Source organism: Equus asinus, chromosome 21 (genome assembly GCF_041296235.1).
Source record: "Equus asinus isolate D_3611 breed Donkey chromosome 21, EquAss-T2T_v2, whole genome shotgun sequence".
In the NCBI taxonomy this organism is placed as follows: Eukaryota; Metazoa; Chordata; class Mammalia; order Perissodactyla; family Equidae; genus Equus; species Equus asinus.
In genome coordinates, this window is record NC_091810.1 from 51,249,316 (window position 1) to 51,273,784 (window position 24,469).

Sequence of the window (24,469 nt, forward strand, 5' to 3'; positions counted from 1 at the left end):
TCATTCTCAAGTGTACTTAATGAATCCTAAAGGCTATTTCATCTAAAAGGCAGCTCTCAGTCCTTCATCTGAGATATAAACAAATAACAAAACTTCTGATGAGTTTTACCTCTTCTTTTTAAGCTTGATCTTCCGGCTCAGGATTGGTGGAGCTGGTGGGAGGAAGGCACTGACCCTCGACTAAAGCATAAGGAGTGTTATTCTCTCACCTTATCTGAAAATTCAATTAGCTGAAGTAAAAGGCTCAAGAAAAAGATGGTAAGGCTTAGGGCCAACTAGTGGGGTGTGTGACTTCCAGGCCAACAGTGCATTCCTGACCCCAGAAGAAATAAACAAGCCACACCACAGTTGCCTTGTTCAAGTGCATTTCTAACAAAGTGGCACGTAAGGAAACATGGGGTCGGTGGGTGTACCTTTATCTTGAACGCTGGATGGCCTGCCCACCAGCCCAGAACACGGGGAGAGGAACATTAGTCCATCCCTCCCTAGGCAGAAATGACGAGTGTTCACAAGCTCTTGGAGTTGGGAAACAGATGGCAAGTATAATCAAACATACTGGGTTCAGTCTGGGGTTTTGATGGCATTTTAAAGCACACTGTCTGAAACTCTTTGATGGAGCTTGAGTCTCTGCTTGAGGGGGCCCCACCGGGTTAAGTGACTCCGGAAGGGGGTGAGGGAGGAAGTGGCTGACAAGCTGGCACTAAAAAAAGACGCGGAGCTATGGTCCCATATAAAGAGTTGGTAAAGAGCTGGCTAAAACAGTCAGGCCTGTCCCACCTCTTCCAAACTCTCCCCTGCCTCCCACCCATGTCCAGCAAGGTAGAATAGGAGGAGAGAGGGAGACAGGAGGGCGGAGTCCACAGCAACCACTGAATATCTAACTGCCCCAACGGCATCTGATTTGCAGATGTTTCTTACCAGTCTAGACTCCTCACCATGAGAAGTCAAGGGGTTCAGTCTACATTCAACCCACCTTCCACTGTGCTCTTCTATGTCTTACTCATTCAAGAAACACCCTGTACGTGCGCTCTCATGCCTGGGCCCTTGAACAGGCTCTCCCTAGCCTGGAATACCTCTTCCCACAGTGTCTGTCTGTCAAAATCCTATTCATCCTGCAAAGTACCAATCAGACACCACTCCCTCCATGAAACCATCACAAATCCTCTGAACTGGAGATAACTGCCATTCCTTTGGTAGTCCCTGGTGACACTTGTGCAGATACAGAATTTACCACATTCTGCCTTGTCTCACAATTAATTGATAGGTACCTCTCATCCCCACCATTCTTTAAATGCCAAAGACAGGGCTGACTCCCACTCATAGCAGGGCGCCTCATGCACCTAGTAAAGCACTATGCACAGTTAAGTGCACTTCAATAATATGCTGACTGAAGAAGCATCTCAAACATAATGCCAGGGGCCCTTTAGGGTAACTCAGCAAACACTTTTGAGCACTTGAAGCATGCCAAGAACTGTGCAAGATAATAGATGCTTCACATGCTTCAGGAGCCCAACATCTAGAGGGGGAGAAAAACACTCAAACACATCTACACTCTGTTTAGTTTGGTAAGGGGAGTACGAGCAGAGGGTTAGGGCAATGCTTCTCACACATTCATGTGCACAGGATGTAAGAATCAGCAGATCCTGGTTCAGCAGGTCTAAGGGGGGCCTGAGATTCTGCATTTCTAACAGGCTCTCAGGGAATGCCGATGCTGTTGGTCCACTGACAACACTCTGAGTAATGAAGGGTAAGTACAATGGAAGGGGGAGAGATTAACTGCACCTAGAGGGACAGGAGAAGCGGGTCTTCAGAGAGATGAGATTTCACACAACAATGCCCCACTGTGATAGGGCTGGCAAAAGAAAGATGGCATGCGTCTCTACCTAATATAAACACACAGGTTGGCAGGGAGACAGGTGTGCAAACTTGTGACCACAAGACAATGGTGAACAGACACAAATGTAAAATGCTTTAGGAGAACAGAAGAAGGAGTATTTGGCCATTTCTCTTCCCTTGAGAAAAAAAAATATGAAAAGAGCCTTGAGGCCTGGGTTGGGACTCTGCTGGCAGATGTGAGCGGGTACTCCAAGCCAAAGGAATAGTACAGCAAAGGCCCAGAAGTTGGAGAACATAGGTCACGAAGAGACAGCCAGCAGGAGGAGCCTGTGGGCAACTAGGGGAGAAGGGCAGAGAGGGGCCATGACTGGAGGACCTTGAAAATCATGACCACAGTGGGCAGTCCTAGAAAAGTCAACCAGGAGTGGCTGTCAGGACATCCTTAAGCGTCTCCCTCTTAAGTCTCGCAGACAGCAGGGACAGATTTCTGTGAGCAGCTTAGAATAATCAGAGATTCAGGTAAATCAGCAGTCCTTCCCTTAATCCTATGGAGAACCAGTCACCACCTGCTGCTGCTGCATTTCCACTACTCTGTAGCTCCCCTCAGATGTTTTGCTGACTTAAAGTAACAGCCCATGGATATGGGGAAAAAAACGACAAGGTTTATCCAACATGAGTGGGAGCACCTTTTAAAACTACCAAGAGCTGAGCAGCTCTGCTCTGCTTCCTGCTCCCCTGACAAGTTTCTAACCTCTGATTTTCTGTGTGCAAAAGAACATAAGTTCCTTCGAGGACAAGCCAGAATTGGTCTCTCTCACTCTGGCTGTTAGTATTCTCTCTCCTGAACAGGAGAAGGGGAAAGTGCAAGTGAAACCCTGTGCTCTCTTCATGAACTATAGAAAATGCATCCTACATTCTTAGGTACAACCCTAACACCCTGCCCTGATGGTCCATTCATTCATTCGCTCACTCATAAATACATACATACATACTGTCTAGCTTCACTCACTCATTCATTCACTGACCCATTAGGAAGTATTTACCGAGCCATAATGTACAATGCAAGGAACTGTGTTGGGCCTGAAGGGCTACCTCTCACTTTTCTCCTTGGTTACTCTACTCTTATCACATCAGCTTCTTGCTGATTCTCAAAAATACCAAGTATGTTTCTGCCTCAGGGCTCTGTGTTTATTCCCTCTGCCTAGAATACTCTTCCCTCAGATATCCTCATGGATCACTCCCTCACCTCATGCAGATCCCTACTCAGAGAGGCTGGCTCTGGTCCCTCTAACAAAAAAGCACTCTCAGGGGCCAGTCCAGTGGCCTGGTGGTTAAGTTTGGCACGCTCTGCTTTGGTAGCCCGGGTTCAGTTCCCAGGCACAGACCTACATCACTCAGCAGCCATGCTGTGGTGGCGACCCACATATAAAATAGAGGAAGACTGGCTACAGATGTTAGCTCAAGGCAAATCTTCCTCAAGCAAAAAGAGGAAGATTGGTGACAGATGTTAGTTCAGGGCAAATCTTCCTCAGCTAAAAAAAAGAAGGACTCTCAGTTCCCTTATCCTGCTTTATTTTCCTTCACAGAACTTATCACCACTGGACATTTTACAGCTACTTTTTGCTTATTGCCTACCACCCCACCCCCTACTAGCATGTAAGCTCACACTCACAGAGGCTTTGGCTGCTCTGTGCACTGCTGTGTCCCCAGCACTTAGAATAGTGCTTGGCACATGTGAGGTGCTGACATACCTGCTGAGTACACCGCTGAATGACAGTGAAATGGGAAGCCATTCAGAGCAGGAGAACAACATGATCAGAGCTGAGCCTGAAGAAAAACGATCCATTAGCCGCACAAGGATCATTCCCTAAAGGGTCTGTAAGCATTCTCGCTACTAAAGTTAAAGAAATCCTGGGTTAGGTAAAAGGTGAAGAAGATTTGAATTAGAACCATGGTTTAATGAGCACCTATTATGGAGACACCTCAGTAAATAATTCAGTCACAGCCCCTGCTCTCACAGAGTTACAATACTGCATATAATTATGTAACTATTATTGTGATAAATGCCACAAGATACACATAAAAGAGAGAGGGCAAGCCAAAGCCAATTCCAGAGTTTCAATCCTATGTGATTAGATGGATGGTGTGCCATCCTTACACAAAGGTAACAAAAGAAGAAACGGTTTAGAAGGGGAAGAGGCCTCATTTTTTAAAAAATTTATTTTATTTTATTTTTTTGAGGAAGATTAGCCCTGAGCTAACATCTGCTGCCAATCCTCCTCTTTTTTTGCTGAGGAAGACTGGCCCTCAGCTAACATCTGTGCCCATCTTCCTCTACGTTATATGTGGGATGCCTGCCACAGCATGGCTTGACAAGTGGTGTGTAGGTCTGCACCTGGGACCCGAACCAGTGAACCCCCGGTCACCGAAGCAGAACATGTTAACTTAACCAGTGCACCACTGGGCTGGCCCCAAAGAGGCTTCACTTTAGCCATAAGGAGGATGAGGATCAACAGGACAAATGGAAACGCAGGTCTAGTATTTAGGAGTGAAATAAGGGGTAGAAATATAGATTTGAAAGCCATTTGTAATTCATAGACTATGCCAACAAATCTTTACTTGGAAGACGTGTTAGCACAGTGTGTTTTGCTGGTCCTCAGGACAGCTCTGTCAAGGTTACATGATATTTAGATTTTACAGATCACAGAAAAAATAAGCTTACAACATGTGTGCATCATTTAAATATGTATCTCTAGGGGTCGGTCCCGTGGCCGAGTGGTTAAGTTCCCATGCTGCATGTCTGCGGCCCAGGATTTCACCAGTTTGGATCCTGGGCACGGACCTGACACCGCTCATCAAGCCATGCTGAGGCGACATCCCACATGCCACAACTAGAAGGACCCACAACTAAAATATACAACTATGTTCCAGGGGGCTTTGAGAGAAAAAGGAAAAATAAAATCTTAAAAAAATAATAAAATAAAAAAATAAAAATGTATCTCTTAGAAGTTGATTCCTTTTAAGTGACCATCTGAAATGCAGCTACAGGGCTGAGCCAATAAATTTTGGCTCTTAACAGCTGAGGCAGCATGCTACAAAAGCTTAAGAATAGGAAAGATTACTCCTTAGTATCAAATGTTTCTGATCACTGGGTTTGGATACAAAGACAAATTCTGTTTTTAGTGTCTTCAGAGTCACAAAGCACTATAAGCAATCTCACTTTCCTACCTGGTAACAAGCCTACTTGAGCTCATTATCTCTTTTTTAAAAAAAATTGTCATAAAATATACATAACATAAAATTTACCATTTTCATCATTTTTAGGTATACAGCTCAGTGGCATTAAGTACATTCACATTGTTGTACAACCATCACCACCATCCATCTCCAGAATTTTTTCATCTTCGCAAACTGAAACTCTGTACCCATTAAACACTAACTCCCCATTCTCCCTTCCCCCCAAGTCCCTGAGCAATCACCATTCTACTTTCTTTCCGTATGACTCTGACTGCTCTAGTTACCCCAGTTAAGTGGAATCATTTGATATTTGTCCTTTTGTGGCTGGCTTATTTCCCTTAGCATAATGTCTTTAAGGTTCATCCATGTTGTAGTACGTGTTAGAATTTTCTTCCTTTTTAAGGTTGAATAATATTCCCTTGTATGTATGGAACAAAATGTACCACATTTTGTTTATCCATTCAACTATCAATGTATCCTTGGGTTGCTTCCATCCTTTGGCTATTGTGAATAATGCTGCTATGAACGTGGTTATACAAGTATCTGTTCTTGAGCTGATTTTTTGAAGAGCATTTTTGTGTTCTGATCAGTTACACAGCACACTCTGGTCAGACATACTGCGTCATATTTGAATTACTGATCTTCTACTTTGCCTGCCAAAAGCCCAAACTCTGGCCCTTACCTTCGCGGCCCTGAACACAGCTGGTTAGGTCCACTGGAACACAGGAGCCATCACGGCCTCCTCTGGGCTGCCATTCTGTAAGCAGCTAAGCATCCTCAGCTTCAACTGAGACAGAAAGGGAGCACGGTGTCTTTAGTTAACGCTTTGGAAATAGTCTGCTTCAAGCTCCAGCAGAGCCATAAGATGAGACACAAAATTTAACAGTAACTTCTCCCATGTCAGTTATTAAGTCACCAAACAGGACAGTCCCATGATCACCCGCAGTGAACTGGAAAAAAAATGTTCCTCACTTCTGGTTCATCAGTACTCTTTAACAAGAGATGTTTCCAACTTTTAGATACTGTGTTGAAACTACAGAAGTATACGCTCCGGCAATAAAGCAAGCGCAAGCTATTCCAAAAGTCTTAAACTTTACAAAGGTCATATCAGTATACAACAGGGGTCAACCAACTATAGCCAATGGGTTTGGCCCACGCCTATTTTTGTAAATAAAATTTTACTGGAACACAGCCACATCCATTCGTTTAATTACTGTACTTTGGTGTTACAACATCAGAAGAGAGCGGTTGCAACTGAAACTGTATGACCCACAAATCCTAAAATACTTACTATCTGGCTCTTTACAGAAAATGCTTGCCAACTCCTGGTTCACACATCTTGGCTCATTCTCTCTTCTCTCATTCTCTCTTCTCCCCAACTGGGAACAAGTGGTGATGTGATCAGCTGTTTGGGTGGAAAAGGTCTTCCTAAATTAATTGGAGAAGCTGGCTGGTTCCATACCAAAAAGGAAATGGGAGTCCAACACTCAACAAGTTAAAAGAAGGAAGGTAGGTGCCATGCCTGTAACTTAGGAGGGGCTAGGAACACACCTTTAGGAAAACCATGTGGTCTCATTTTCCATCAACCAGTCTATACACTGAATCAGGTATGACCAAGGGACAAACAACGGAGTCTCATGTACAAAATAACAACGGAACGGCCTGCAGTAAGAAGCATCTTAAATTTGCCCAGCCAGTGGCCAAGCTCCCAGAAGTCTCAGGGTGAGCCCCATGAACGGTGCTCGGCTGGTAGCTGATCTTCCAGATGCCTCCAACTCTCTTTCCCCACCCACATGTCAGGCAGCATCAAGCTCTCTCATTCACGTTATTGGTCTCCAAATTTAACAGCATTACCATAACATAACTTGAAGAAGAAAGAGAGCAAAACTGACTTTTTGATGAGTATGAATTTACATCACAAGAGCACATGTGTTCTCAAGGAGCACATTCTTCCTCTCAGTTCTAATTGCTCATTAAAAAGAGGCAAGGCCGAAAATGAATACAACTACCTGACAAAAATCAGTATAAAACCCCAGGAATGGACAATATTCAGAAGCACAAGTTTTCCAACACAGTGTCATTTCTAAATCCAAAGAGTCAAGAATTCATATGTCCAGAAGACTAGCAGAAAAAGCCTGCATCTTTCTTCTCTTCTGAAATAGAACAGTGGTGTTACATCTGGACATACACATCGCTGTCCTCCACGCTCCATGCTGCAGATGGGGTTTGTTTCCTGCTCTGCTTCACACCATCAGCAGGGGAGGTGAGTAATCTGACAGAGCATGCAAAAGCATCGCTTCCATCAACAAACAGCTTGGATCTCAGCTAATATAGCTTTGTGCCTTGGGCAATCCTTTAATATCTCTAAGCTTCAGGGTTTTTTTCATCTGTAAAATGAATGACTTTGATAGAAGACCTCTACGGCTCCTTTTCACATGATTATTCTAGCTCTATAATTATACCTATGTAACTCACTACACATAACATAAAAATGGCATGCATCAACAAGTCCTTACTTCACTTCCTGATATCCTTCTCCACCTACTCTTTCATCACAAAATCAGAGTGACAACAAATTAGGCAAGATTCCAGAACCAAATTTGTAGCTCTTGAAGCCAGTTTCAGTGAAAGTTGTGTACCTGGACTTTGTGGGTCAAAAGGAAACATTCTAACACTGTTGCAAAACAAAGAGAGAGAGAGAGAGAGAGAGGGAGGGAGAGAGAGAGAGAGGGAGGGAGAGAGAGAGAGAGGGAGAGAGAGGGAGAGAGAGAGAGAGAGAGAGGGAGAGAGAGAGAGAGAGAGGGAGAGAGAGAGAGAGAGAGGGAGAGAGAGAGGGAGGGAGGGATAGAGAAAGAGAGAGAGAGAGAGAGAGAGAGTGTGTGTGTGTGTGTGTGTGTGTGTGTAGGAGGCTTCTCTCTCTTCTAAGCTTAAGGGTCAGCAAATAGTATGCAGGTTTGGTAACCCCCATTCTGCTCTCACAAATAAAGAAAAAGAAAGGAGTATGAGAGGTGAGGGGAGAATATAAATACATGAATCTGGTGATTCTAGATCTCATGAATAAGGAGTCGTTGAGAACACTCATTGAATCTGGAGAGTCTGCCCAACTTGCTAGACCCAGATGAACCTGACACATGCGGCCTGAGCACTGGGATCCTGGTAGCCAAGAGGAAAGGAGATGAAAAGCAACTGTTGGGAAGAGCGGATGAGAGCCTCTGTGGATGCAAACCTCTCTACCCAGTCCAGGCCCTGTGCTATAGGTTGCCAACAAGTCTGGCACTACTATCCTCCTAACCTTTAAGATAAAATGATTGCCAAGGAGGACCCTGGGCTTTTTTTGATAGAAGAATAATACTCAGTTGGATTCATAACTTGAGGTGGGCTTCAGGGGAACTGCTCTCAAGACTGAATGCAAAATTTTCCATGTATGTAAGTATGTACATTTCTCTGGGAGGAAGGTTCATCGCTTTCAGTTTTTCAAAAAGGTTCAAGTCACCACAGATATATAATGTGATAAAAAAAATTCCAATACATTACCTTTTTCTGTTATGCCTCTACTTAACCCAATAGGCACCCGAGGAATTTAAATTTCAAATATTTCCAAAAAGAAAATTAAGCAAGTTTCAAGAGTTGACAGTGAATTTTGAGGATGTGGCATGCCTGCTAATGCTGACTTTCACACTCTCCCTAAAATTCGGGAAGATAGAAAAGATGACATGTTGTAAAGGATGAGTACAATTGACCTGAGGTAGCTTAATTCACACAGCAGCAGGTGAAATCAGTTCAGTCACCATCAGTGACAGTAGAGACAACAGGAGAGCATGAAAGGACACTTGACCCGGATTATGGAGAGCAGGAGTCTAGTCTTTAGTCCTAGTTCTTCCTAATTCAATCTATGACCTTGGACAATCCCTTCTCCTTCTGGGCTTGGGTCCTCATCTGTTAAACGCAGGCTATTGAAGTAGAGTGGTGATTTGCAAACTCTTTTAATGCAATGAACATTATGTTTAGGTAAAATCATCCAGAATTCATCAGAAGCTAAAACAAATTCAAAATGGCAGGTTGAACACACGTGTTTATCTCCACTCCCTCTAGAAACTCCATTAAGTTATTAGTCATAAATATCTACTACTTACTGAGCACTTACCACATGATTGCTTTAAGTGTATTAACTAGTAGAATCCTTAACACTCTCATTATGTAGGGATGAACCCCATTTTACAGATGAAGGAACTGAATCACCAGCATTTAAGGAACTTGCTCATTTTCACAGCTAATAAGTGGGAGATTCAGGATTCAAACCTAGGCAGTCTGGCTATACTACCTCTCAGACTGACAATCAAGGAAGAGCAAAGCTTCCAAGGAAAAAGCAGCTGAAAGAGAGAGTAGATTGGAAATGGTACCAAATTTTGGAAGAGGAAAAGCAGACAAATGAGTAGGAGCTGACTTATATGGAGAATACTGAGTGCTGCAGACGGATGGCAAGCCACTGCAGACCCTCCCCCCTCCAAAACTCAACTGCTGGAGACACAGGTTTCCTCTGAAGGTGTGCATAAGGAAGGCTGAAAACAGGCAGTATTGATGCCCTTCCCAAGGCAAGCAACTGCTCCATCACCCCTCCCAGCAGAATACCGGAGGTTTACTCTTTGGACAGGATGAACTAGAGACTCCAGACTTGGGTAACCAAGTTACCACTGAAGACAGGGAAGTAGTACCATTCAGGGGGATTAAGTGAAAGTCTGCATACTGAAGCAAGAGCCCCCAGTCCCTCCTACCATAAGGTTCCTAGAATGACAACAGTTAGGCTTATTCCACCTAGGCAGAAGCCTGAAGGAAGATCCATGGACTCTAAAAATATCCCATTGAAAAGGACAGGTCCATCATACTATGGCTGTGGCTCTCAGAATGTGGCCTCAGGCCAGGAGTAGCATCACTGGAGAACTTGTCAAAAATATAAATTCTCAGGCTCACATTAGACCTACTGAATAAGAAATTCTGGGGTACAGCCCAACAACCAGTGTTCGAAAAAGGCTGCCAGGGGACTCTGATGCCTGCTAAAGTTTGAGAACCACTGCCCTATGGGGAGGCCCACTAGTCAATAAACCTACCCCACACCAAAAAGCTTCCAGCAAGATTTTCAGTGCCTATGTATTTGGAAGACAGTCTGGAATCACCAGAAGTCTCAGGAAAGACTCTGTCCTGAAAGACAGAGACCAAAACAGATTTCACAGAGCAGCTCTAATGAAGGGGAGTGAAATGAGGCAGAGTCTGGTTTGCCTGGGCTCTCTCTGGCCCTACCATCACACTGCCATTGAGCTACTCCTCAGGCTCTACAGAACAGTTGGAAAACCAAGGAAGGAGATCCTCTCTACAGTTCTGTCCAGCTCTAGCCTGTGCCTTTATACTGGTGCTTATGTCCCAGACCCTTGAAACTAATACAGCAATTTAGACTGACACTCTTGGTTGGAACTACCTCTGATAATTTACTTGTCCCTTTGAATGAACAAAAAGCATTTTAATGGAAAAATCATGCAAGCATTTTTATGCTAAAGGGTTGCTATATCCTGTAACTGCTTTAAATGCAAAGGCAAAATGCACTGCTGTAATTTATGTAGAAGTATCTGCGACCATCCCACTCTACCATGTCCTTCTTGTTTCTCTGTGTCTTATAAGCTTTCCCTGGCTCACCCTTACAGCCTAAATCTTAACCCAAAAATTCTCCCCATTACTGCTTTTCACCAGTCTCTACTCACCCCAAGTGGTACTGCCACAACCAGATCATTCTTCTGCTTACACATCTCTAGCAGCCTCAACATCTTCTATCATGTAATCACTATGGACAAAAATGTCTCATTTATATTTACTTCCTCTGCCTCCTTTAGTCCAGCTCATTTGTCTCAAACCCCTTGGTTCCCTGCTAAAGATCCTTTCCCCTCTCAGGCCACTTCACTCCTCTCCAGGAAAACTAATCTTCTTTGCGAGCGGTTTAGAGTGCTGAAACACTTATGCCAAGAATTATGCAAGGAATACCATAAATTTTCACATTTAATCCTTACACTAATACTGAGAATTAGGAATCATCCCTATTTTTACATTTGGAAAACTGACGCTTAAAGAGATTAAGTTACTTGCCCAAGGTTACAACTAAGATTTTAACCCAAATCTTTCTATTTTCAAAGCCACACTCCTCACCACTCTACTGTACTGTCTCCTGAGGTCTGACTCAAATATGTGGAAGAAGAAAAGTTTCCTTAACCCTGTAGAAAATAAGAAGAGCAAAATGATCTCTGCTCTGTTTTTAAACAGGGTCTTCCACAGATACTGAGAGCCTTCTAGTCAAAGTCGAACAGGGAACAAGTCTTGCAGGAGCATGTCCCCACCTGGAGGGCTCCACATGGCTCAGCAGCTTGGCCAAGGAGCAGCACGGCATGCCTCTCCAGCATGAGTGCATGCAAAGCACAGGAGGAAGGCTGGCTCTTGCGCCCAGAACGCCAGTAAGGAACTGGTGGTTAAGAGATCCCTCTGCCGAAGCAGCCCATCAGTCCATTCTCCCAGACCTCTGTGCTGGTGGCGGTGTGACTTCCAATGTGAGGCAGAGTAGCTGCCCATCTCATAGGACTTCCAGACTTGATTTTAAAACCTCTTAGGAGACAAGATAGTAATCTAACAATCAAGGACAAGCAAGGACTCCTAAGGAAAAGCCTGCGCCTCTGCGACAGCACAGCTAACTCCGAGAGGCACAAAAAAATGTCTATGGTGTCGATAGAAGGTGCTTCAGTGGTGCCCACCAGAATGTAGAGACTGCCACCGCCCCTTCCTCCATAGAGGGGCTGCAAGCCCATTTTTTCTTTCTGTGTGACAGAAAAGGGAAGCGGGCACCCCAATGTCTCCCACTCCGAGGGCCTCAACGGCGCACCTCTCAGCCTTTCCTTCTAAGGGGTGAGAGGCTGTCCCTGTCCGTCTCCCCACTCAGCCCCAATCCCCTTCTCCCATTCGACACCTCTCTCCCGTACTCGGTCTCCCTCCAACCTCCTTTCCCCACCCCTCTGCCCGCTAGAGCCTCTTCCCCTATCCGCCGCCCCTCTTTCCTCCCCACTCGGTTCCTTTCCCCTCAGCCCCGCGCCGCGAGTCCCTCGGTACCTTGAGCGTCACATCGCACAGCTTGCCCTGCCGCCGAATCTCCTCCATGACGCCGTAGCCGCGACTAGGCAACTCGGACACGGAGAAGTGCACCAGATCCTCCAGCTCCTCCGCGCCGTCCTCCACCATCTTCCTCGGCCGCCGCGACTGCGCAGGCCTGGCCGGCCAGCCCGAAACTAACCAGGGCGGGGCGAGGGCGCGCGCCGACTGCAGCCCGGAGCGCAGGGCTGGAATCAAAGGAGCCTGCGCGGCCGCCGTAGTCACAGGCAGCTCTGCGCCGGAAGCCCTGCTGCCCCGCTTCCTGGTTCATGAGCAGCCCTCGTTCTCTCACTATCCCTGACCCTGGCTTCGCGCCGGCAGCTTCCGCAGTCTTCCTAGATTAATCAGTCCCGTCTCCCGTCCTCCTGACTCTGCCCTGATTTTACTCTTATCTCAACAGAGGACCGCGGACTCATTTCCGCCACCATCCGGATACTTCCGGAATCTCTGCGAGCCGCCCGTTGCCATGGCGACTGTGTACACAGCCCGGCAGCAGTGCGTGCCGGGTTTCGGTCGCTGCTGTCAGTGGTTGCGCTGCCGGACAGCCGCTACTTCAGGAGCGGTGAGCAGGGGCCACGAGCAGCCGGGATGGGGAGAAGGGAGGGAGTGTACGCCCCGGGGACGGGCAGCGGCTGGATTCCCAACACTGCTCCGCCCGGATTTTCCCCAGCTTGGCTTGATATATGAAACCCGGGGGGAGGAGGGCGCGGCATCGCCCGGGCCTTTTCAGCCTGGCTGCGGCTTAGGGTCTTCGGATCTAATGTCCCGTGGCTCCACGAGGGTCCTGTGTCGCGCCTGAAGTTCCGAGGTCGCAAGGCTAAGGACCAGAGGTCTTCTGGACTCTTATGTACTAATCAGTTTTCGAACTGGAGGGAGCTTCAGGATGGCTAGTCCAAGCCCTTCGCTTTACGGATGAGGAAGCAGCTCCAGAGAGGGACAGGAATGGTCCCAGGGTCCACTGCCTCCCAGACTCCACACAGGTGTCCAACATGTTGGGTGAAAAAGGAGAAAAGCCAGTTCTGCTCGGATCCGAGTCTTTTGTTTAGCCCAAGGCTGGGTACATTTGGACTCTGTGTTTGGGGGTTCACATGCTCCTGCCGCTCTGGTGGGTATGAGGGCTCCCCATGAGATCCCCTGGTCCGAGCAGGAGCGCTGCAAGATAGGGACCCGCCTGGTGCCTATGTCCCAGCAGACGCTCCGTCACCTTTCATCGAGCTTTCAGGGGTGCTTGGTGGCAATCCTATTCATTCCTACCCCTAAAACAAATGAGGAAACCCCAAGCCTCTCAGCAAGGAGGTCTCCTGGTGGCCACTCAGAGGTTCACTTATTTACACCAGAAATAGCTAAGAGTGTGGCACACATGAGACAGAGGTATTCTCTATAAGATCCTGAGGGTGAAGGAGCCCACTAAAAGGGAGGGCATGGTGAGAAGCTGAACATGGCTTCTCACAAGAGGTGCCTGGAAACCAAGTGTCCTCCTGGAAGAGCTCTGAGCTTCGGGGTTGGAGAGGGTGTGGGAGAGGGGTGACATCATATGCCCCTTGGGATTCTCTCAGTAGTGACTGAAGATGGACCCACATATGGAGATTCAACCACCCTCCGACTTCCAGCCACGACCATCACTATCACCCACCATTTCTTGAGCACCTGCTTTATGCTAGGCACTGTTCTGGACATTGATGGGGGATTCAAAAGAGAGAAAAGGCACAGTCCTATCCCTCAAGCAGCTTGTAATTTAATTTGGGAGTTGAAACCCACTCAAATGATGCGGCGTAAGAACAATAACAAGCATTATTTCAGTAAGTGCAAGATGGCATGGGGTCCCCAAATGTCTGGGTGTTGAGGGGCTGCTATGTAGCAGACTCGCAAGAGGGGTGTAGTTAATAGAGAAGGCTCGCCTCAAGTGTATATTACTCTTGGCATGTCTGGAGCCGTGGGTGTGAGCATGGGGAAGGCCTTGGGAAGCACAAATAGGGTGACTGCATGTGCATGTTGGCAAATTGCAGGGCAGAGAAGCGGCAGGCTCTGAGGGGACGGTGATGCTTGGAGCTTGCCTGTGCTGCCCTTGTGCTGTCAGTGAGTGAGGACTGCTGGGAGGGAGGCCTGGGTACCTGCCCTACTTCTTCTTTTTGGTCTGTTTCGGAGGGCACCCTGGGTAGCATCTTAACTTCCCTGAGCAGGAGGATGGGCCCTCGGATTGGTCTGGGGAATGGTTCTTAGAGCTTTAGAGATTGAGGGTAAGTATTTGCTTGAGTCAAAACATACCTCCCTCTACTCTCAACTTCTCAATAGCCTAGATCAAAGTGAACTTAGAGATGAGATGTTCTCTTCAGTTTCCTCAGTTTGGGATTCATGTTAGAGCCATTTGTGGCTTTTTATTTCTAGAGCTCAATTTTGGAGACAAAAATTTTAGGACCGAAATTGGACAAGCCATTATCTTTGCTTACCTGGATACCCTTCAGATTCATTTTCTAAAAATTGAAAGGTCTGAATGATCCCACAGTGGCTGGGAAAAGACTTCCATGAAATAATCACTTGCAGAGTGGAGGAAGGAGACACACGCTCTGTAATAGGCAAATATGAAAGTACAATATTTGCTTATTTGCTTTGACATCTAAAGGGGTTCAAGTTTTATTTTGTCCACATCATTGAAACAGTAAACTGAAATGGCAGGGCCTGTCTCTATTTAACTTGCTTCTGTCGAGATACTTAATGCCACCTGATGTTAGTTACTATAATTGTAAGAGGAAATCAAGTGGTCACCACAGGTTGTGTCTAGAAATGTGGAGGGATGTTAATGTTTTAAAAGCCTGGAATCATTTTTATCAGGTAACACTCATTGAACTTCTCTTAAATAATACATGTAAAGTTTTAATGTGCTTTTTTAAAAAGTGAAATAATTAACTGTCATTAAAAGGAGAAATCCCTGTCATGCAGGAACTTTTCTTTACAGTAAAGGTCTTGAAAATTGACTTTTTAAAAATATTAAATATCATATCAGTTTATTTGTTAGAGTGCCCATGAAAGTACAGGTTGTTTTAGGGGCAGATGCCTCGTTTCTTATTGAACTGGTCCAACTTCGACAGGGGATCGAAAGAGAAGTGGATGATGCAGCACGCATCCTGACCCTTAGGCCTTGTCTCTAGTCAAAGTCTGTTTTGTACTTTGTGGAGCATTAACTCTAAAGGAGTTTTTAACATTCTTTCTTTATATTCATGGTTCTATAAAAGTGAAATTATTGAAATTTGAGAGCCTAGTTTTAGGACTACATGACCATAAGCTACTTGATGATATTGTTCAAATTATTTCAAAAGAAGGAAAGAAAAAATATTGGATTGATCTTAGAAAAATTTATATGTAAAATTAGAAATGTTTCATCTTGGAACAATTTTAAATTGTATTATGTTAATTTACACAGTAGTTTTGAACACTGAAGTTATTTAGTGTATTTTCGTAGACCTTTGTCTTGTTTTCTAATATTACTTAACTAGATTTAACACAATTGATTATGATTACAGATAGATTTTCACTTAGCTTTTCTTAGAGCTCTTGACATTTTCTCTCAGTATTTAATCCTTTGTCATCAGTGTGTCAGAGGCACCTGAAGAGCTGATGAAGTTTTAAGTTCCCCTTAAAGCAGTAAAAATCAGTACAGTTACTACTGCTATTTAATAATCCTCTGTGCTTCCCCACTTTATGTCAATGCTAGAACTGAAATTTACTGTCCAATTAGTATTAATATTTTTACGCAGACACTCTCAGGAGAGAGCCTAGTGTGATTTGACTGAGGAGACTAATATCCAATAAAATATGAGATTTTTTGGTGATGATTTGGGGGATTGTACAATTCAATTTTTAAAAATTTTTATAAAATGCTTTAGTTCAACAGGATCTTAGAGATCAATTAACTCTCCCTTCAGTGCAACAATCCCTTTTGTAGCATCTCTGCTAGTTGGTATTTTGACTTAGCTTGACTGTTTATGGTGCTTATGGTCCTTCCCTTGTGAAAGTCTTTTCCATTATAGGACAACACTACGTGAAGGGAAGGTCATTTACCTAAATCTGCCTCTCTATCGCATATATCTATAAGCTTTCATCCCACTCCATGAAGCCACATCAAATGTTTATTTTAACATTTTATTACATATGTTAATTATTTGTGATGGTATAAATGAAGGAAAACAAATATATTTGTGTCTACCTGAAAGAAAATGATGAGCATATAGTTAGGTTTTAGGAAGGAAAGTGGAGGTGGAGCACTTTCTGTGATTTTTCTCTCAGTAGAGTGCCAGAGAAGAAAGAATATTTGATTATGGGCTAGATTAAATATACTTCGAAGGAATCTTTTTCTGATCGAAGTTAGTGTAATAGAGTTAGAGAGGGAGGTGCTGCATCTGAAGTAAGATATGTTAATGAAGAAAAGAAAATTAGTTTTAATGCCTTTCATAGGAAGTATTTTAGAGGAAAATATAATGAATAAAGCAAAGCATAAGTGGACTCAGATACAGAACATTTCTAGAAAACACATCAAAGTTTAGGCCACTAAAGGGAGCATTCTTTTTGCTTTGTGTTTCAGTCTCTTAGGGGTCATTGGTAGACAATAGTGAGGCAGCCTGTAAAGTAGGAAATACATGTACTTGTTGAGCAGTGTCCTGCGGGCAGAGCACTGAAACGCTGAGGAGTGAAAGCAAGATGGGCTCACAGAGGGCCAGGAAAGCTGGACTGCACATCACTCTTTTCTAATTTTTTTAATGAATGACACCTCCCCTCTAATTGTTGTTTGATGATGGCTACTTACAATTTCGCTATTTTCTTCCTTTTAGCTAGAATGAGTACTAGGAAAAAAGTTCATGCATTTGTCCGTGTCAGACCCACCGATGACTTTGCTCATGAAGTGATCAGATATGGAGATGACAACAAAGTAAGTGCAATGCGTTTGCCTTTACCTGCTGGGCCTCTCTGTGCCACCTCGCTGCAGTGTGACCCTGTTTCCAAACACCATTTTAAGGACCCAGACAGAAGTGGTAAGAATTCAGATGGACTCTAGAGTCCATCAAATCTAAACCACTCCCCCACAATGCTCTTGCTGAGGAAACTGCCATTTTTGATTCTTTTTGGTTAATAAATTTACCTTTATCCTTGTATCTGACACAAAAACTGACATTTGTCCCCACTCATAAAACTTTCTGGTGATCAGATCTGTCTCCCTGGGGGTACGGTAAGAATGTCTTAAGTTGGTTACTGTTAAACTTGCCAGAGCAGTGGGAGAAACTCTTATCGAGAGAACTGGAAAGATTTATCCATCCTCATGTCCTCACCACTGTCAGGAACCTTTCTGAGGCCTATGACAGGCTTAGGACAGCTTGAGAGTGTTAAATGTTTTCATTGAGCAAACATTTGTGGATCTATGGGCAGCACTGAAACATTTTTTAAGGGAGGAATTCAAGGGTAAACTGCTCAAGTTTCAAAAGTTGTAGCAGTCAGAAACAAGCTCATGTGGAGCCCTGTGAAGTGTACGCTGCTGGGCATGGTTTCAGTGAGCACAGAAGAACAGAGCATTTAATATGTGAATGGACCAGCCTCTCTCAGTTAGTTTATCTGCCTGTGGCCAAGTCTTGATTCCTGGACTAAGACGGCCAAGACACCAGTGAGAGTCTGTTTGCATCAGAAGTCCCCGTTGCGAAGACTGGAATCTACCATTGACCTAACCCAGTATGTTCCTAAACCAGCTGCTGCTATCTAAAATATTTTTTAGAAATCTTTGCATCTAAAAATCTGCTGATTACAAGTAAGTAAGCACCCTCTATTTACTCTAACACCAGTGAGTAACTGTCTGAGAAGTCCAGAGTCTTTTCTGTAGCTGTTATTTCATCATTACTCACATTGACCCACAGCGTGTGTGTGGGAGTGGGTGCTCAACAGAATACTGAGGGAGGCCTCATCGCCAAAAACCAAAGAGATGCGGCTCAAGCCCAGGCTTCTGTCACCAATCTCACTGTTTTCTCTGGCCTAATTCAAGACCTCCCAGTGCTTATTGAATGGATCTAAAGTTTGTTTAATAAGAGCATGATGATTGTGTTTGACTCCATATTCGTAGATGGGGGAACCAAGACAGACAGCACCCTGCAAACTAGGATGAGACGTACTGAAACTAGCAAGTGCTCCAGTCTCTTGATCCTTCCACCTTAAGGGTCGTGTGGTCTCCCTGCAAGAGCTTCCTTCCATCCCAAAGAAATCATCTGGAATATCAGCCCATATGTGGGAGTCCCTATTCTTCCTAAAGTTCACTTCCTCTATTTCTTCCAGGTCAGGTCTTGGCTATCAGCAACTTTTTTACACCAGTTTCCTAACAAATACAAATAACTCCTTCTTTCTCTCTCTCTTCTCCCCTCTCTTTCTCTCTCTGTCTCTTTCCCTAGAGCATTGATATTCACTTAAAAAAAGATACTCGGAGGGGAGTTGTCAATAACCAGCAGACAGACTGGTCTTTCAAGCTGGATGGAGTTCTCCATGATGCCTCTCAGGACTTGGTTTATGAGACAGTTGCAAAGGATGTGATTTCTCAGGCCCTCGATGGCTATAATGGTAATTTAGTTAATTAACTGTTTTATGTAAGAACCTGCAGAACCCCTTTTGGAGGAAGAGTTGCAAGTATTTTATGGTGAATAAAATAAAATATAACCTCACTTACTAATTTTTGTTTGCTTGTCTGCCTCCATGTTCTTGTGATGGAAAGCTTACTTCCTTGATGACATTGTGTGCATGGCTTGATCCAATGTCCTGGGATCCTACCTTTATAAGGAAGACTAAATGACCCTGGCTCTCTATAGGTCATGGGGACTTAACTGTTGTCCTGTTTCAAATCTCTCAAATATTAGTTTTGAAGATAATGTCCTTATGATGTACTTGATGGAGTCCAAACATTTTTTCTCTTGGCTACCTGCTCGGAGCTGTTTCCATTCATTCTACCAGCGCAGTCAATCTACTGGTCATACTCTGGTATAGGATTATTTACGTGTATCACTACAAACTTGAGTAGAGTTTGATTTTCTTTACAAATTAAAAGCAGCTTTATTGGGAAATTTTTATAAACTTGTTCAGTCTAAGATTGTTTTAAAGTCTTAAAAGGATTTAAAAATCCTTGGAAAGAATATATCACAGTTTGCAGACTTTGCCCATCTAGTCGCTGTTGACTAGAATGTTCCCTGTTTGCAAGTTTTAAAAATCCATTGAGTATAGATGCCAAAACATTGTACTGTATCTTGTGTGTGATCCATAGGTGTGGGTCATTGACCCTGAGGGAATGCAGCCCTGAGGAGGTAGAGACAGAGGAACTAAGGCCCAGGGAAGTTAAAAGTCTTGGGCTCTGGGTGCTTTGGAGCCACAAATTGGCTCTCATTCCCAGTTGAAATGACTCCTTCGTGCACATTTGTTTTGGGTTAATAGATGCTGTTTCTGACTCCAGCTCAGATGCTGAATTAGAGCCCCTTGTGTAAAACCTACCAAGCAAAGGAACTGGAGCATCCATGTGGCAAAGGCCAACAGTGATTTCTGTGGCCCAGTGTTGCTGGGACAGGTCTGCTGTGTAGATGCCCAGAAGCAGACTTTAGTATAGGTCTGGCTCAGGCCGACCAAGCCAGAAGGAAGAGCAGATGGAAACCAGAGCCCAGGGTTACTGTGTGGTTTGTATCCCAGAGCCTGGTGCTCATGGTAGACCTAAAGGACATGAGAGGTACAAGTGAAAGTCTTCCCAGAAAGGGCAGTGAGACCAGATCAGGATCTGGTTATGGTGGTCTGTTTCTGGCAGTGGCATGGGACCAGCTAGCAGCCCTGTTTGATCCTGTGGGAACTTGCAGTCTACAAAGAATTCTCACCGTTAACAGGAAATGCCCTTCTGACTCCCATCTCTTCCTGGGAGTTTTCTTGCCTTCTGCCTGGCCAGCCCCCCAGGGAGGCCTACCCGTGAGACCCTGCCAGTTCATGGCTTTGCTAAAAGAAGGACTGGAGTTCAATGCTCTTATTTCCCTCCTCATCTTTCTAGGAAAATTCCCACTTCCTTTGTTCCCTGGGATTGTCTGCTCTCCTCAGAGGCCCAATGGTCAGATCTTCTCTTGGTAAAAGGAGCAGTAGAACACTACATGGACCACAGATTCAGAACAGATGTCTGTGTTTTGACCATTTATGTCCCTGTTTCCTTGCCCATGTACCCTCAGGGGCAGGAATTCCTGATGTCCTTGGCTGCTCCTGATGGCCGCCTTAACACCAGGGTCCTGGCTGGCTACAGGCATGCTGGGGGAAAGGAGAGCTATGTTGAAGCTATTTTCCTGGATGTCACCAAGACACGTTTTGAAATGTTTGCAGGCACCATCATGTGTTATGGGCAGACGGGAGCTGGCAAGACATACACCATGACGGGGGCAACTGAGAATTACAAGCACCGGGGGATCCTCCCTCGTGCTCTACAGCAGGTAGAGAGTGGGCCCGTGGGTGGGATATCATACAGGCGCCCTCTCTACCATAGATGCTGCTGATCCCAGGTCAGCTACAGGAGACAGTGGGGTCCAGGTGTCAAAGGAGTTGCAGCCTGTAGGGAGGCAGGATATACATGGTGGGGTGTGTGTGTATCAGAAACCTCAAGAAGCTGGGAGTTCGGGTTTTGGACTCTGACCCACGCCTGTGCTGTTTCCTCATTTGTGAAAGAGGGAGTTGGACATGCTGACTGACTTCTTGCTGCTCTGATGGTCTGTAATCCTGTAATTGAGGATTTGGAGGTCCTAATCACGTTCCTTCCTGGTTTTAATGAGGAGAATATGGAGGCTTGCAGAGCTTCCAGGACTGAGTCAGCCCTCGGGATCCGGGAAGTATGACTGAAGACAGCACAGAAGGGCCTGCCTATGGGGTCCACTAACCTGGGTTCTGTAAGGGTCCTCTCTTTGGAGGTAGGAGGCAAAGGGATTTTCCTCAAAAGCATCTTGAGGTTTTATAGCCCTGTCCTGTAAGAAGTGTAGCTGTCCCTCTAGTTTATAACCATTCATGCTCTAATTTTTGAAGAAATATCCTTAATATCCCATGGTCAAAGCTTCAGTATCTTAACATCTTAGACTTTAGTAGTCTAGCCCAGCACTGCCCAATAGAAATATAATGTAAGTCACATATGCAATTTTGAGTTTTCCAGTAGCCATGGTTTAAAAAGTAAAACAGGTGAAATTAATGTTAATAATATATTTATTTAACTCAATGTATCCAAAATATCATTTCTACATGTAATCAATATGAAAATTATTGAGATGTTTTACACTCTTTTTCTCATACTAAGTCTTTGAATTCCAGAGTGTATTTTACACTTACAGTACATTTCGATTGAGAGACTAAATATTCATCAAAAATACTTGATCTATATTTAGATTCCATAAAATTTACAGTCAACAAAGTAGATTTATAAACCCAGGTTGTTCCAAACATACTTAAAAGTTTACCAATAATTGAATTTAGTATCAATTTTTAAATTTAAATTAATTAAAATTAAATACAATTTAAAATTCAGTTCCTCATTGGCACTAGCCACATTTCGAGTGCTCAGCAGCCACCTGTGGCTAGTGTCTACCATATTACACAGCACAGATCTAGACTGTTAGAGCAAAGTGGGACCTTGGATTGTCGAGCCCAGTTCCGCATTTGACAGATAAGAAAATCCAGGTCCAGAGAGAGGAAAAGACTAGACCAAAGTCACTTACTGATAAGTACTGGGGAGGGTGTTAGGAGTTGAGAAGGCTGAGTTCTGGCTTGGCTTCTTCCCTTACTACCTGAGTGATCATAGACGAATAATTATATTACATGGAGCTTCCCACAGATGGATATTGCCCTGCCCTGCTTCAATCGCAGGGGAGTTATGAGGATGGAATTAAATAATGGATGTGAAAGAGGCTTATATAGAGTGAGACTACGTAAAACAAGAGATCTTCACTTCAGAGTACTTTCCATTCGTCATGCCTCTACTTCTTGGGACTGTATAAATATTATCCAACCTATAAGTCAGGCCTCAAAAAACTACAAGGTGATAATAAATATCACCTGATGGACTAATAATCATAGTGTTGTTGATGATGATGACCATCACACCAACTAGACTAAACTTTTTTAGGGGAAAGATTTTCTTATTGTACTTCTTGATGTTTCCTCCTGAGGTAAGAACTCCACTAACACTAGCTGGTCATTGAAATTCTGCTCTTGGTGACTGCTGTCAATCTTCCATCTAGGTTTTTAGGATGATCGAAGAACGCCCCACACATGCCATCACTGTGCGTGTTTCCTACCTGGAAATCTATAATGAGAGCCTGTTTGATCTTCTGTCCACTCTGCCCTATGTTGGACCCTCAGTCACACCAATGACCATCGTGGAAAACCCTCAAGGGGTCTTCATTAAGGGCTTGTCAGTCCACCTCACAAGTCAGGAGGAAGATGCATTCAGCCTCCTTTTCGAGGTGAGATGATCAAGTCTAAGGGTTCCTCCCTCCATCCCTTTTTTTCTTTTATTCTCTCCCTCTTTCTTAGTTTTTTACATACTTTGATAACCAGAATGAAAATTAATATATGCTCATTTTGCAAGTTCAGATAGTAATGAAAAAATATAGGACTGAAAAAAATTCACTCATCTGTTTTCTACCTATGGCAACAATAATGTATATTTTGGTTTATTTCCTTCCAGTCTTTTTTCCCGTGCATTGAAATTGTACCCCCCCCTTTCTTTTTTTGAGGAAGATTAACCCTAAGCTAACATCGCTGCCAATACTCCTCTTTTTGCTGAGGAAGACTGGCCCTGAGCTAACATCTGTGCCCATCTTCCTCCACTTTATATGTGGGATGCCTACCACAGCGTGGCTTGCCAAGCGGGGCCATGTCCACACCCGGGATCCGAACTGGTCAACCCCAGGCTACGGAAGCGGAACGTGCACACTTAACTGCTGCGCCACTGGGCCGGCCCCAAAATTGTCCCTTTTTTGGTTAACATTGAATAATGGGCATTTTTGGTATAGAAAAAATAAGGATTAACATCCTTAATATAGAAAAGCTCTTACAAATCAATAAAAAAATTCCCTAGTGTATGTTATTCTTTTAAAGGTAATATAGGTTGGAACTCTTAATACGTTGCTGGTGAAATGTAAAATGGTGCAGCCATTTTGGCAATTTCCTAAAAAGTTAGACATTAATTTTATCAGAAGACCTAGCAATTCTACCCCTAGGTATCTAAGCAAGAGAAATGGAAGTGTATGTGTACACAAAGACTTGTACACAGATGTTCATAACAGCATTATCCATAACTGCCAAAGACTGGAAATAACCAAAATTCCATCAAATGGTGAATGGATAAACAAAAGGTATACATCTATATGTTGGAAAACTTTAGAAATAAAAAGAAATGGAATCTGATACATGCTACAACATGGATGAGTCTCAAAAAAAATGCTAAGTAAAAGAAAGAAGATAACTTATTGTATGATTTCATTTGTTTGAAATGTCCAGATAGCCACATCTGTAGAGACAGAAAGCAGATTAGCAGTTGCCTGGGGGAAGAAGCAGGAAGTGACTGCAGATGGGCCTGAGGGAACTTTTTGGACTGATGCAACATTTCTAAAACAGGATTGTGGTGATAGTTGCACAACACTGTAAATTTACTAAAAGTCATTGAATTCTATACTTAAGACAGTAAAATTTTACACTATTTAAATTAGATGTCAATAAAACTTAAAAAAGAAGTCACATTGGTGTCCTCAGGGGTGACTTAAACCTGGATCCCTTGCATCTACAGGGAAGAAAGAGCCCCCTGCAGTGGAGCTGTAGTGGGGGAAGACAATTCCTCTACCCTCTAGGTCCCTTCTGGCTGGTCTAAGAATTAAATTGACATGAGATAGAATAACAGGAGAAAATCAAAGTTGAATAACATATATACATGGGAGAAACCCAGGAAAACTGAATAACTCACCAAAATGGCCAAAGCCCACCACCTTAAATACCATCTTTAGCCAAAGACAAAGGAGGATGTTGGGAGTAGTGGTTTAGGACTTCAGAGGGGAGGAAGGCAATTTACATGGAGATGGAAAAGCAAATGTTTGGTAAACAAATGTTTGCTGGGCCATCTATAGACAATGAGACTGGAAAGAGAACTTTGATAAAAATGGGCTTGCTACTGCCTTCCTGTCTACCACAGCTACTTTATGTTATA

The 24,469-nt window shown here is 44.0% G+C and overlaps 2 protein-coding genes across 16 annotated transcripts in view; one reads left to right on the plus strand and one right to left on the minus strand.

Moving 5' to 3' along the window:
* Nucleotides 1–12,446, minus strand: part of KLHL18 (kelch like family member 18) — a 57,181-nt gene extending 44,735 nt beyond the window's left edge. For 2 of the 10 annotated variants that reach the window (XM_070492955.1, XM_014828836.3), the window contains exons 1-3: nt 12,211–12,361; nt 6,365–6,478; nt 5,756–5,860 (exon numbers count right to left, since the gene is read on the minus strand). Coding sequence is in view for 4 of the 10 variants with exons in the window: in XM_014828829.3 (XP_014684315.1) it covers nt 12,211–12,339 (129 nt within the window). In the remaining 6 variants the exon portion in view is untranslated. Of the gene's footprint in view, nt 1–5,755; nt 5,861–6,364; nt 6,479–10,823; nt 10,904–12,210 lie in introns of all 10 variants that reach the window. The other 8 variants (XM_070492956.1, XM_044755292.2, XM_014828833.3 and 5 more) reach the window with 7 other exon arrangements.
* Nucleotides 12,447–12,498: 52 nt separating this feature from the next.
* The window catches only part of KIF9 (kinesin family member 9), a 51,217-nt gene continuing 39,246 nt past the window's right edge, over nt 12,499–24,469 (plus strand). The window contains exons 1-6 of one of the 6 annotated variants that reach the window (XM_070492946.1): nt 12,509–12,811; nt 13,806–14,048; nt 17,073–17,170; nt 18,669–18,834; nt 20,611–20,717; nt 22,506–22,730. In XM_070492946.1, the coding sequence (XP_070349047.1) occupies nt 13,904–14,048; nt 17,073–17,170; nt 18,669–18,834; nt 20,611–20,717; nt 22,506–22,730 (741 nt within the window). In that variant the 5' untranslated portion in view covers nt 12,509–12,811; nt 13,806–13,903. Of the gene's footprint in view, nt 12,812–13,805; nt 14,049–17,072; nt 17,171–18,668; nt 18,835–20,610; nt 20,718–22,505; nt 22,731–24,469 lie in introns of all 6 variants that reach the window. The other 5 variants (XM_070492944.1, XM_014828826.3, XM_070492945.1 and 2 more) reach the window with 5 other exon arrangements.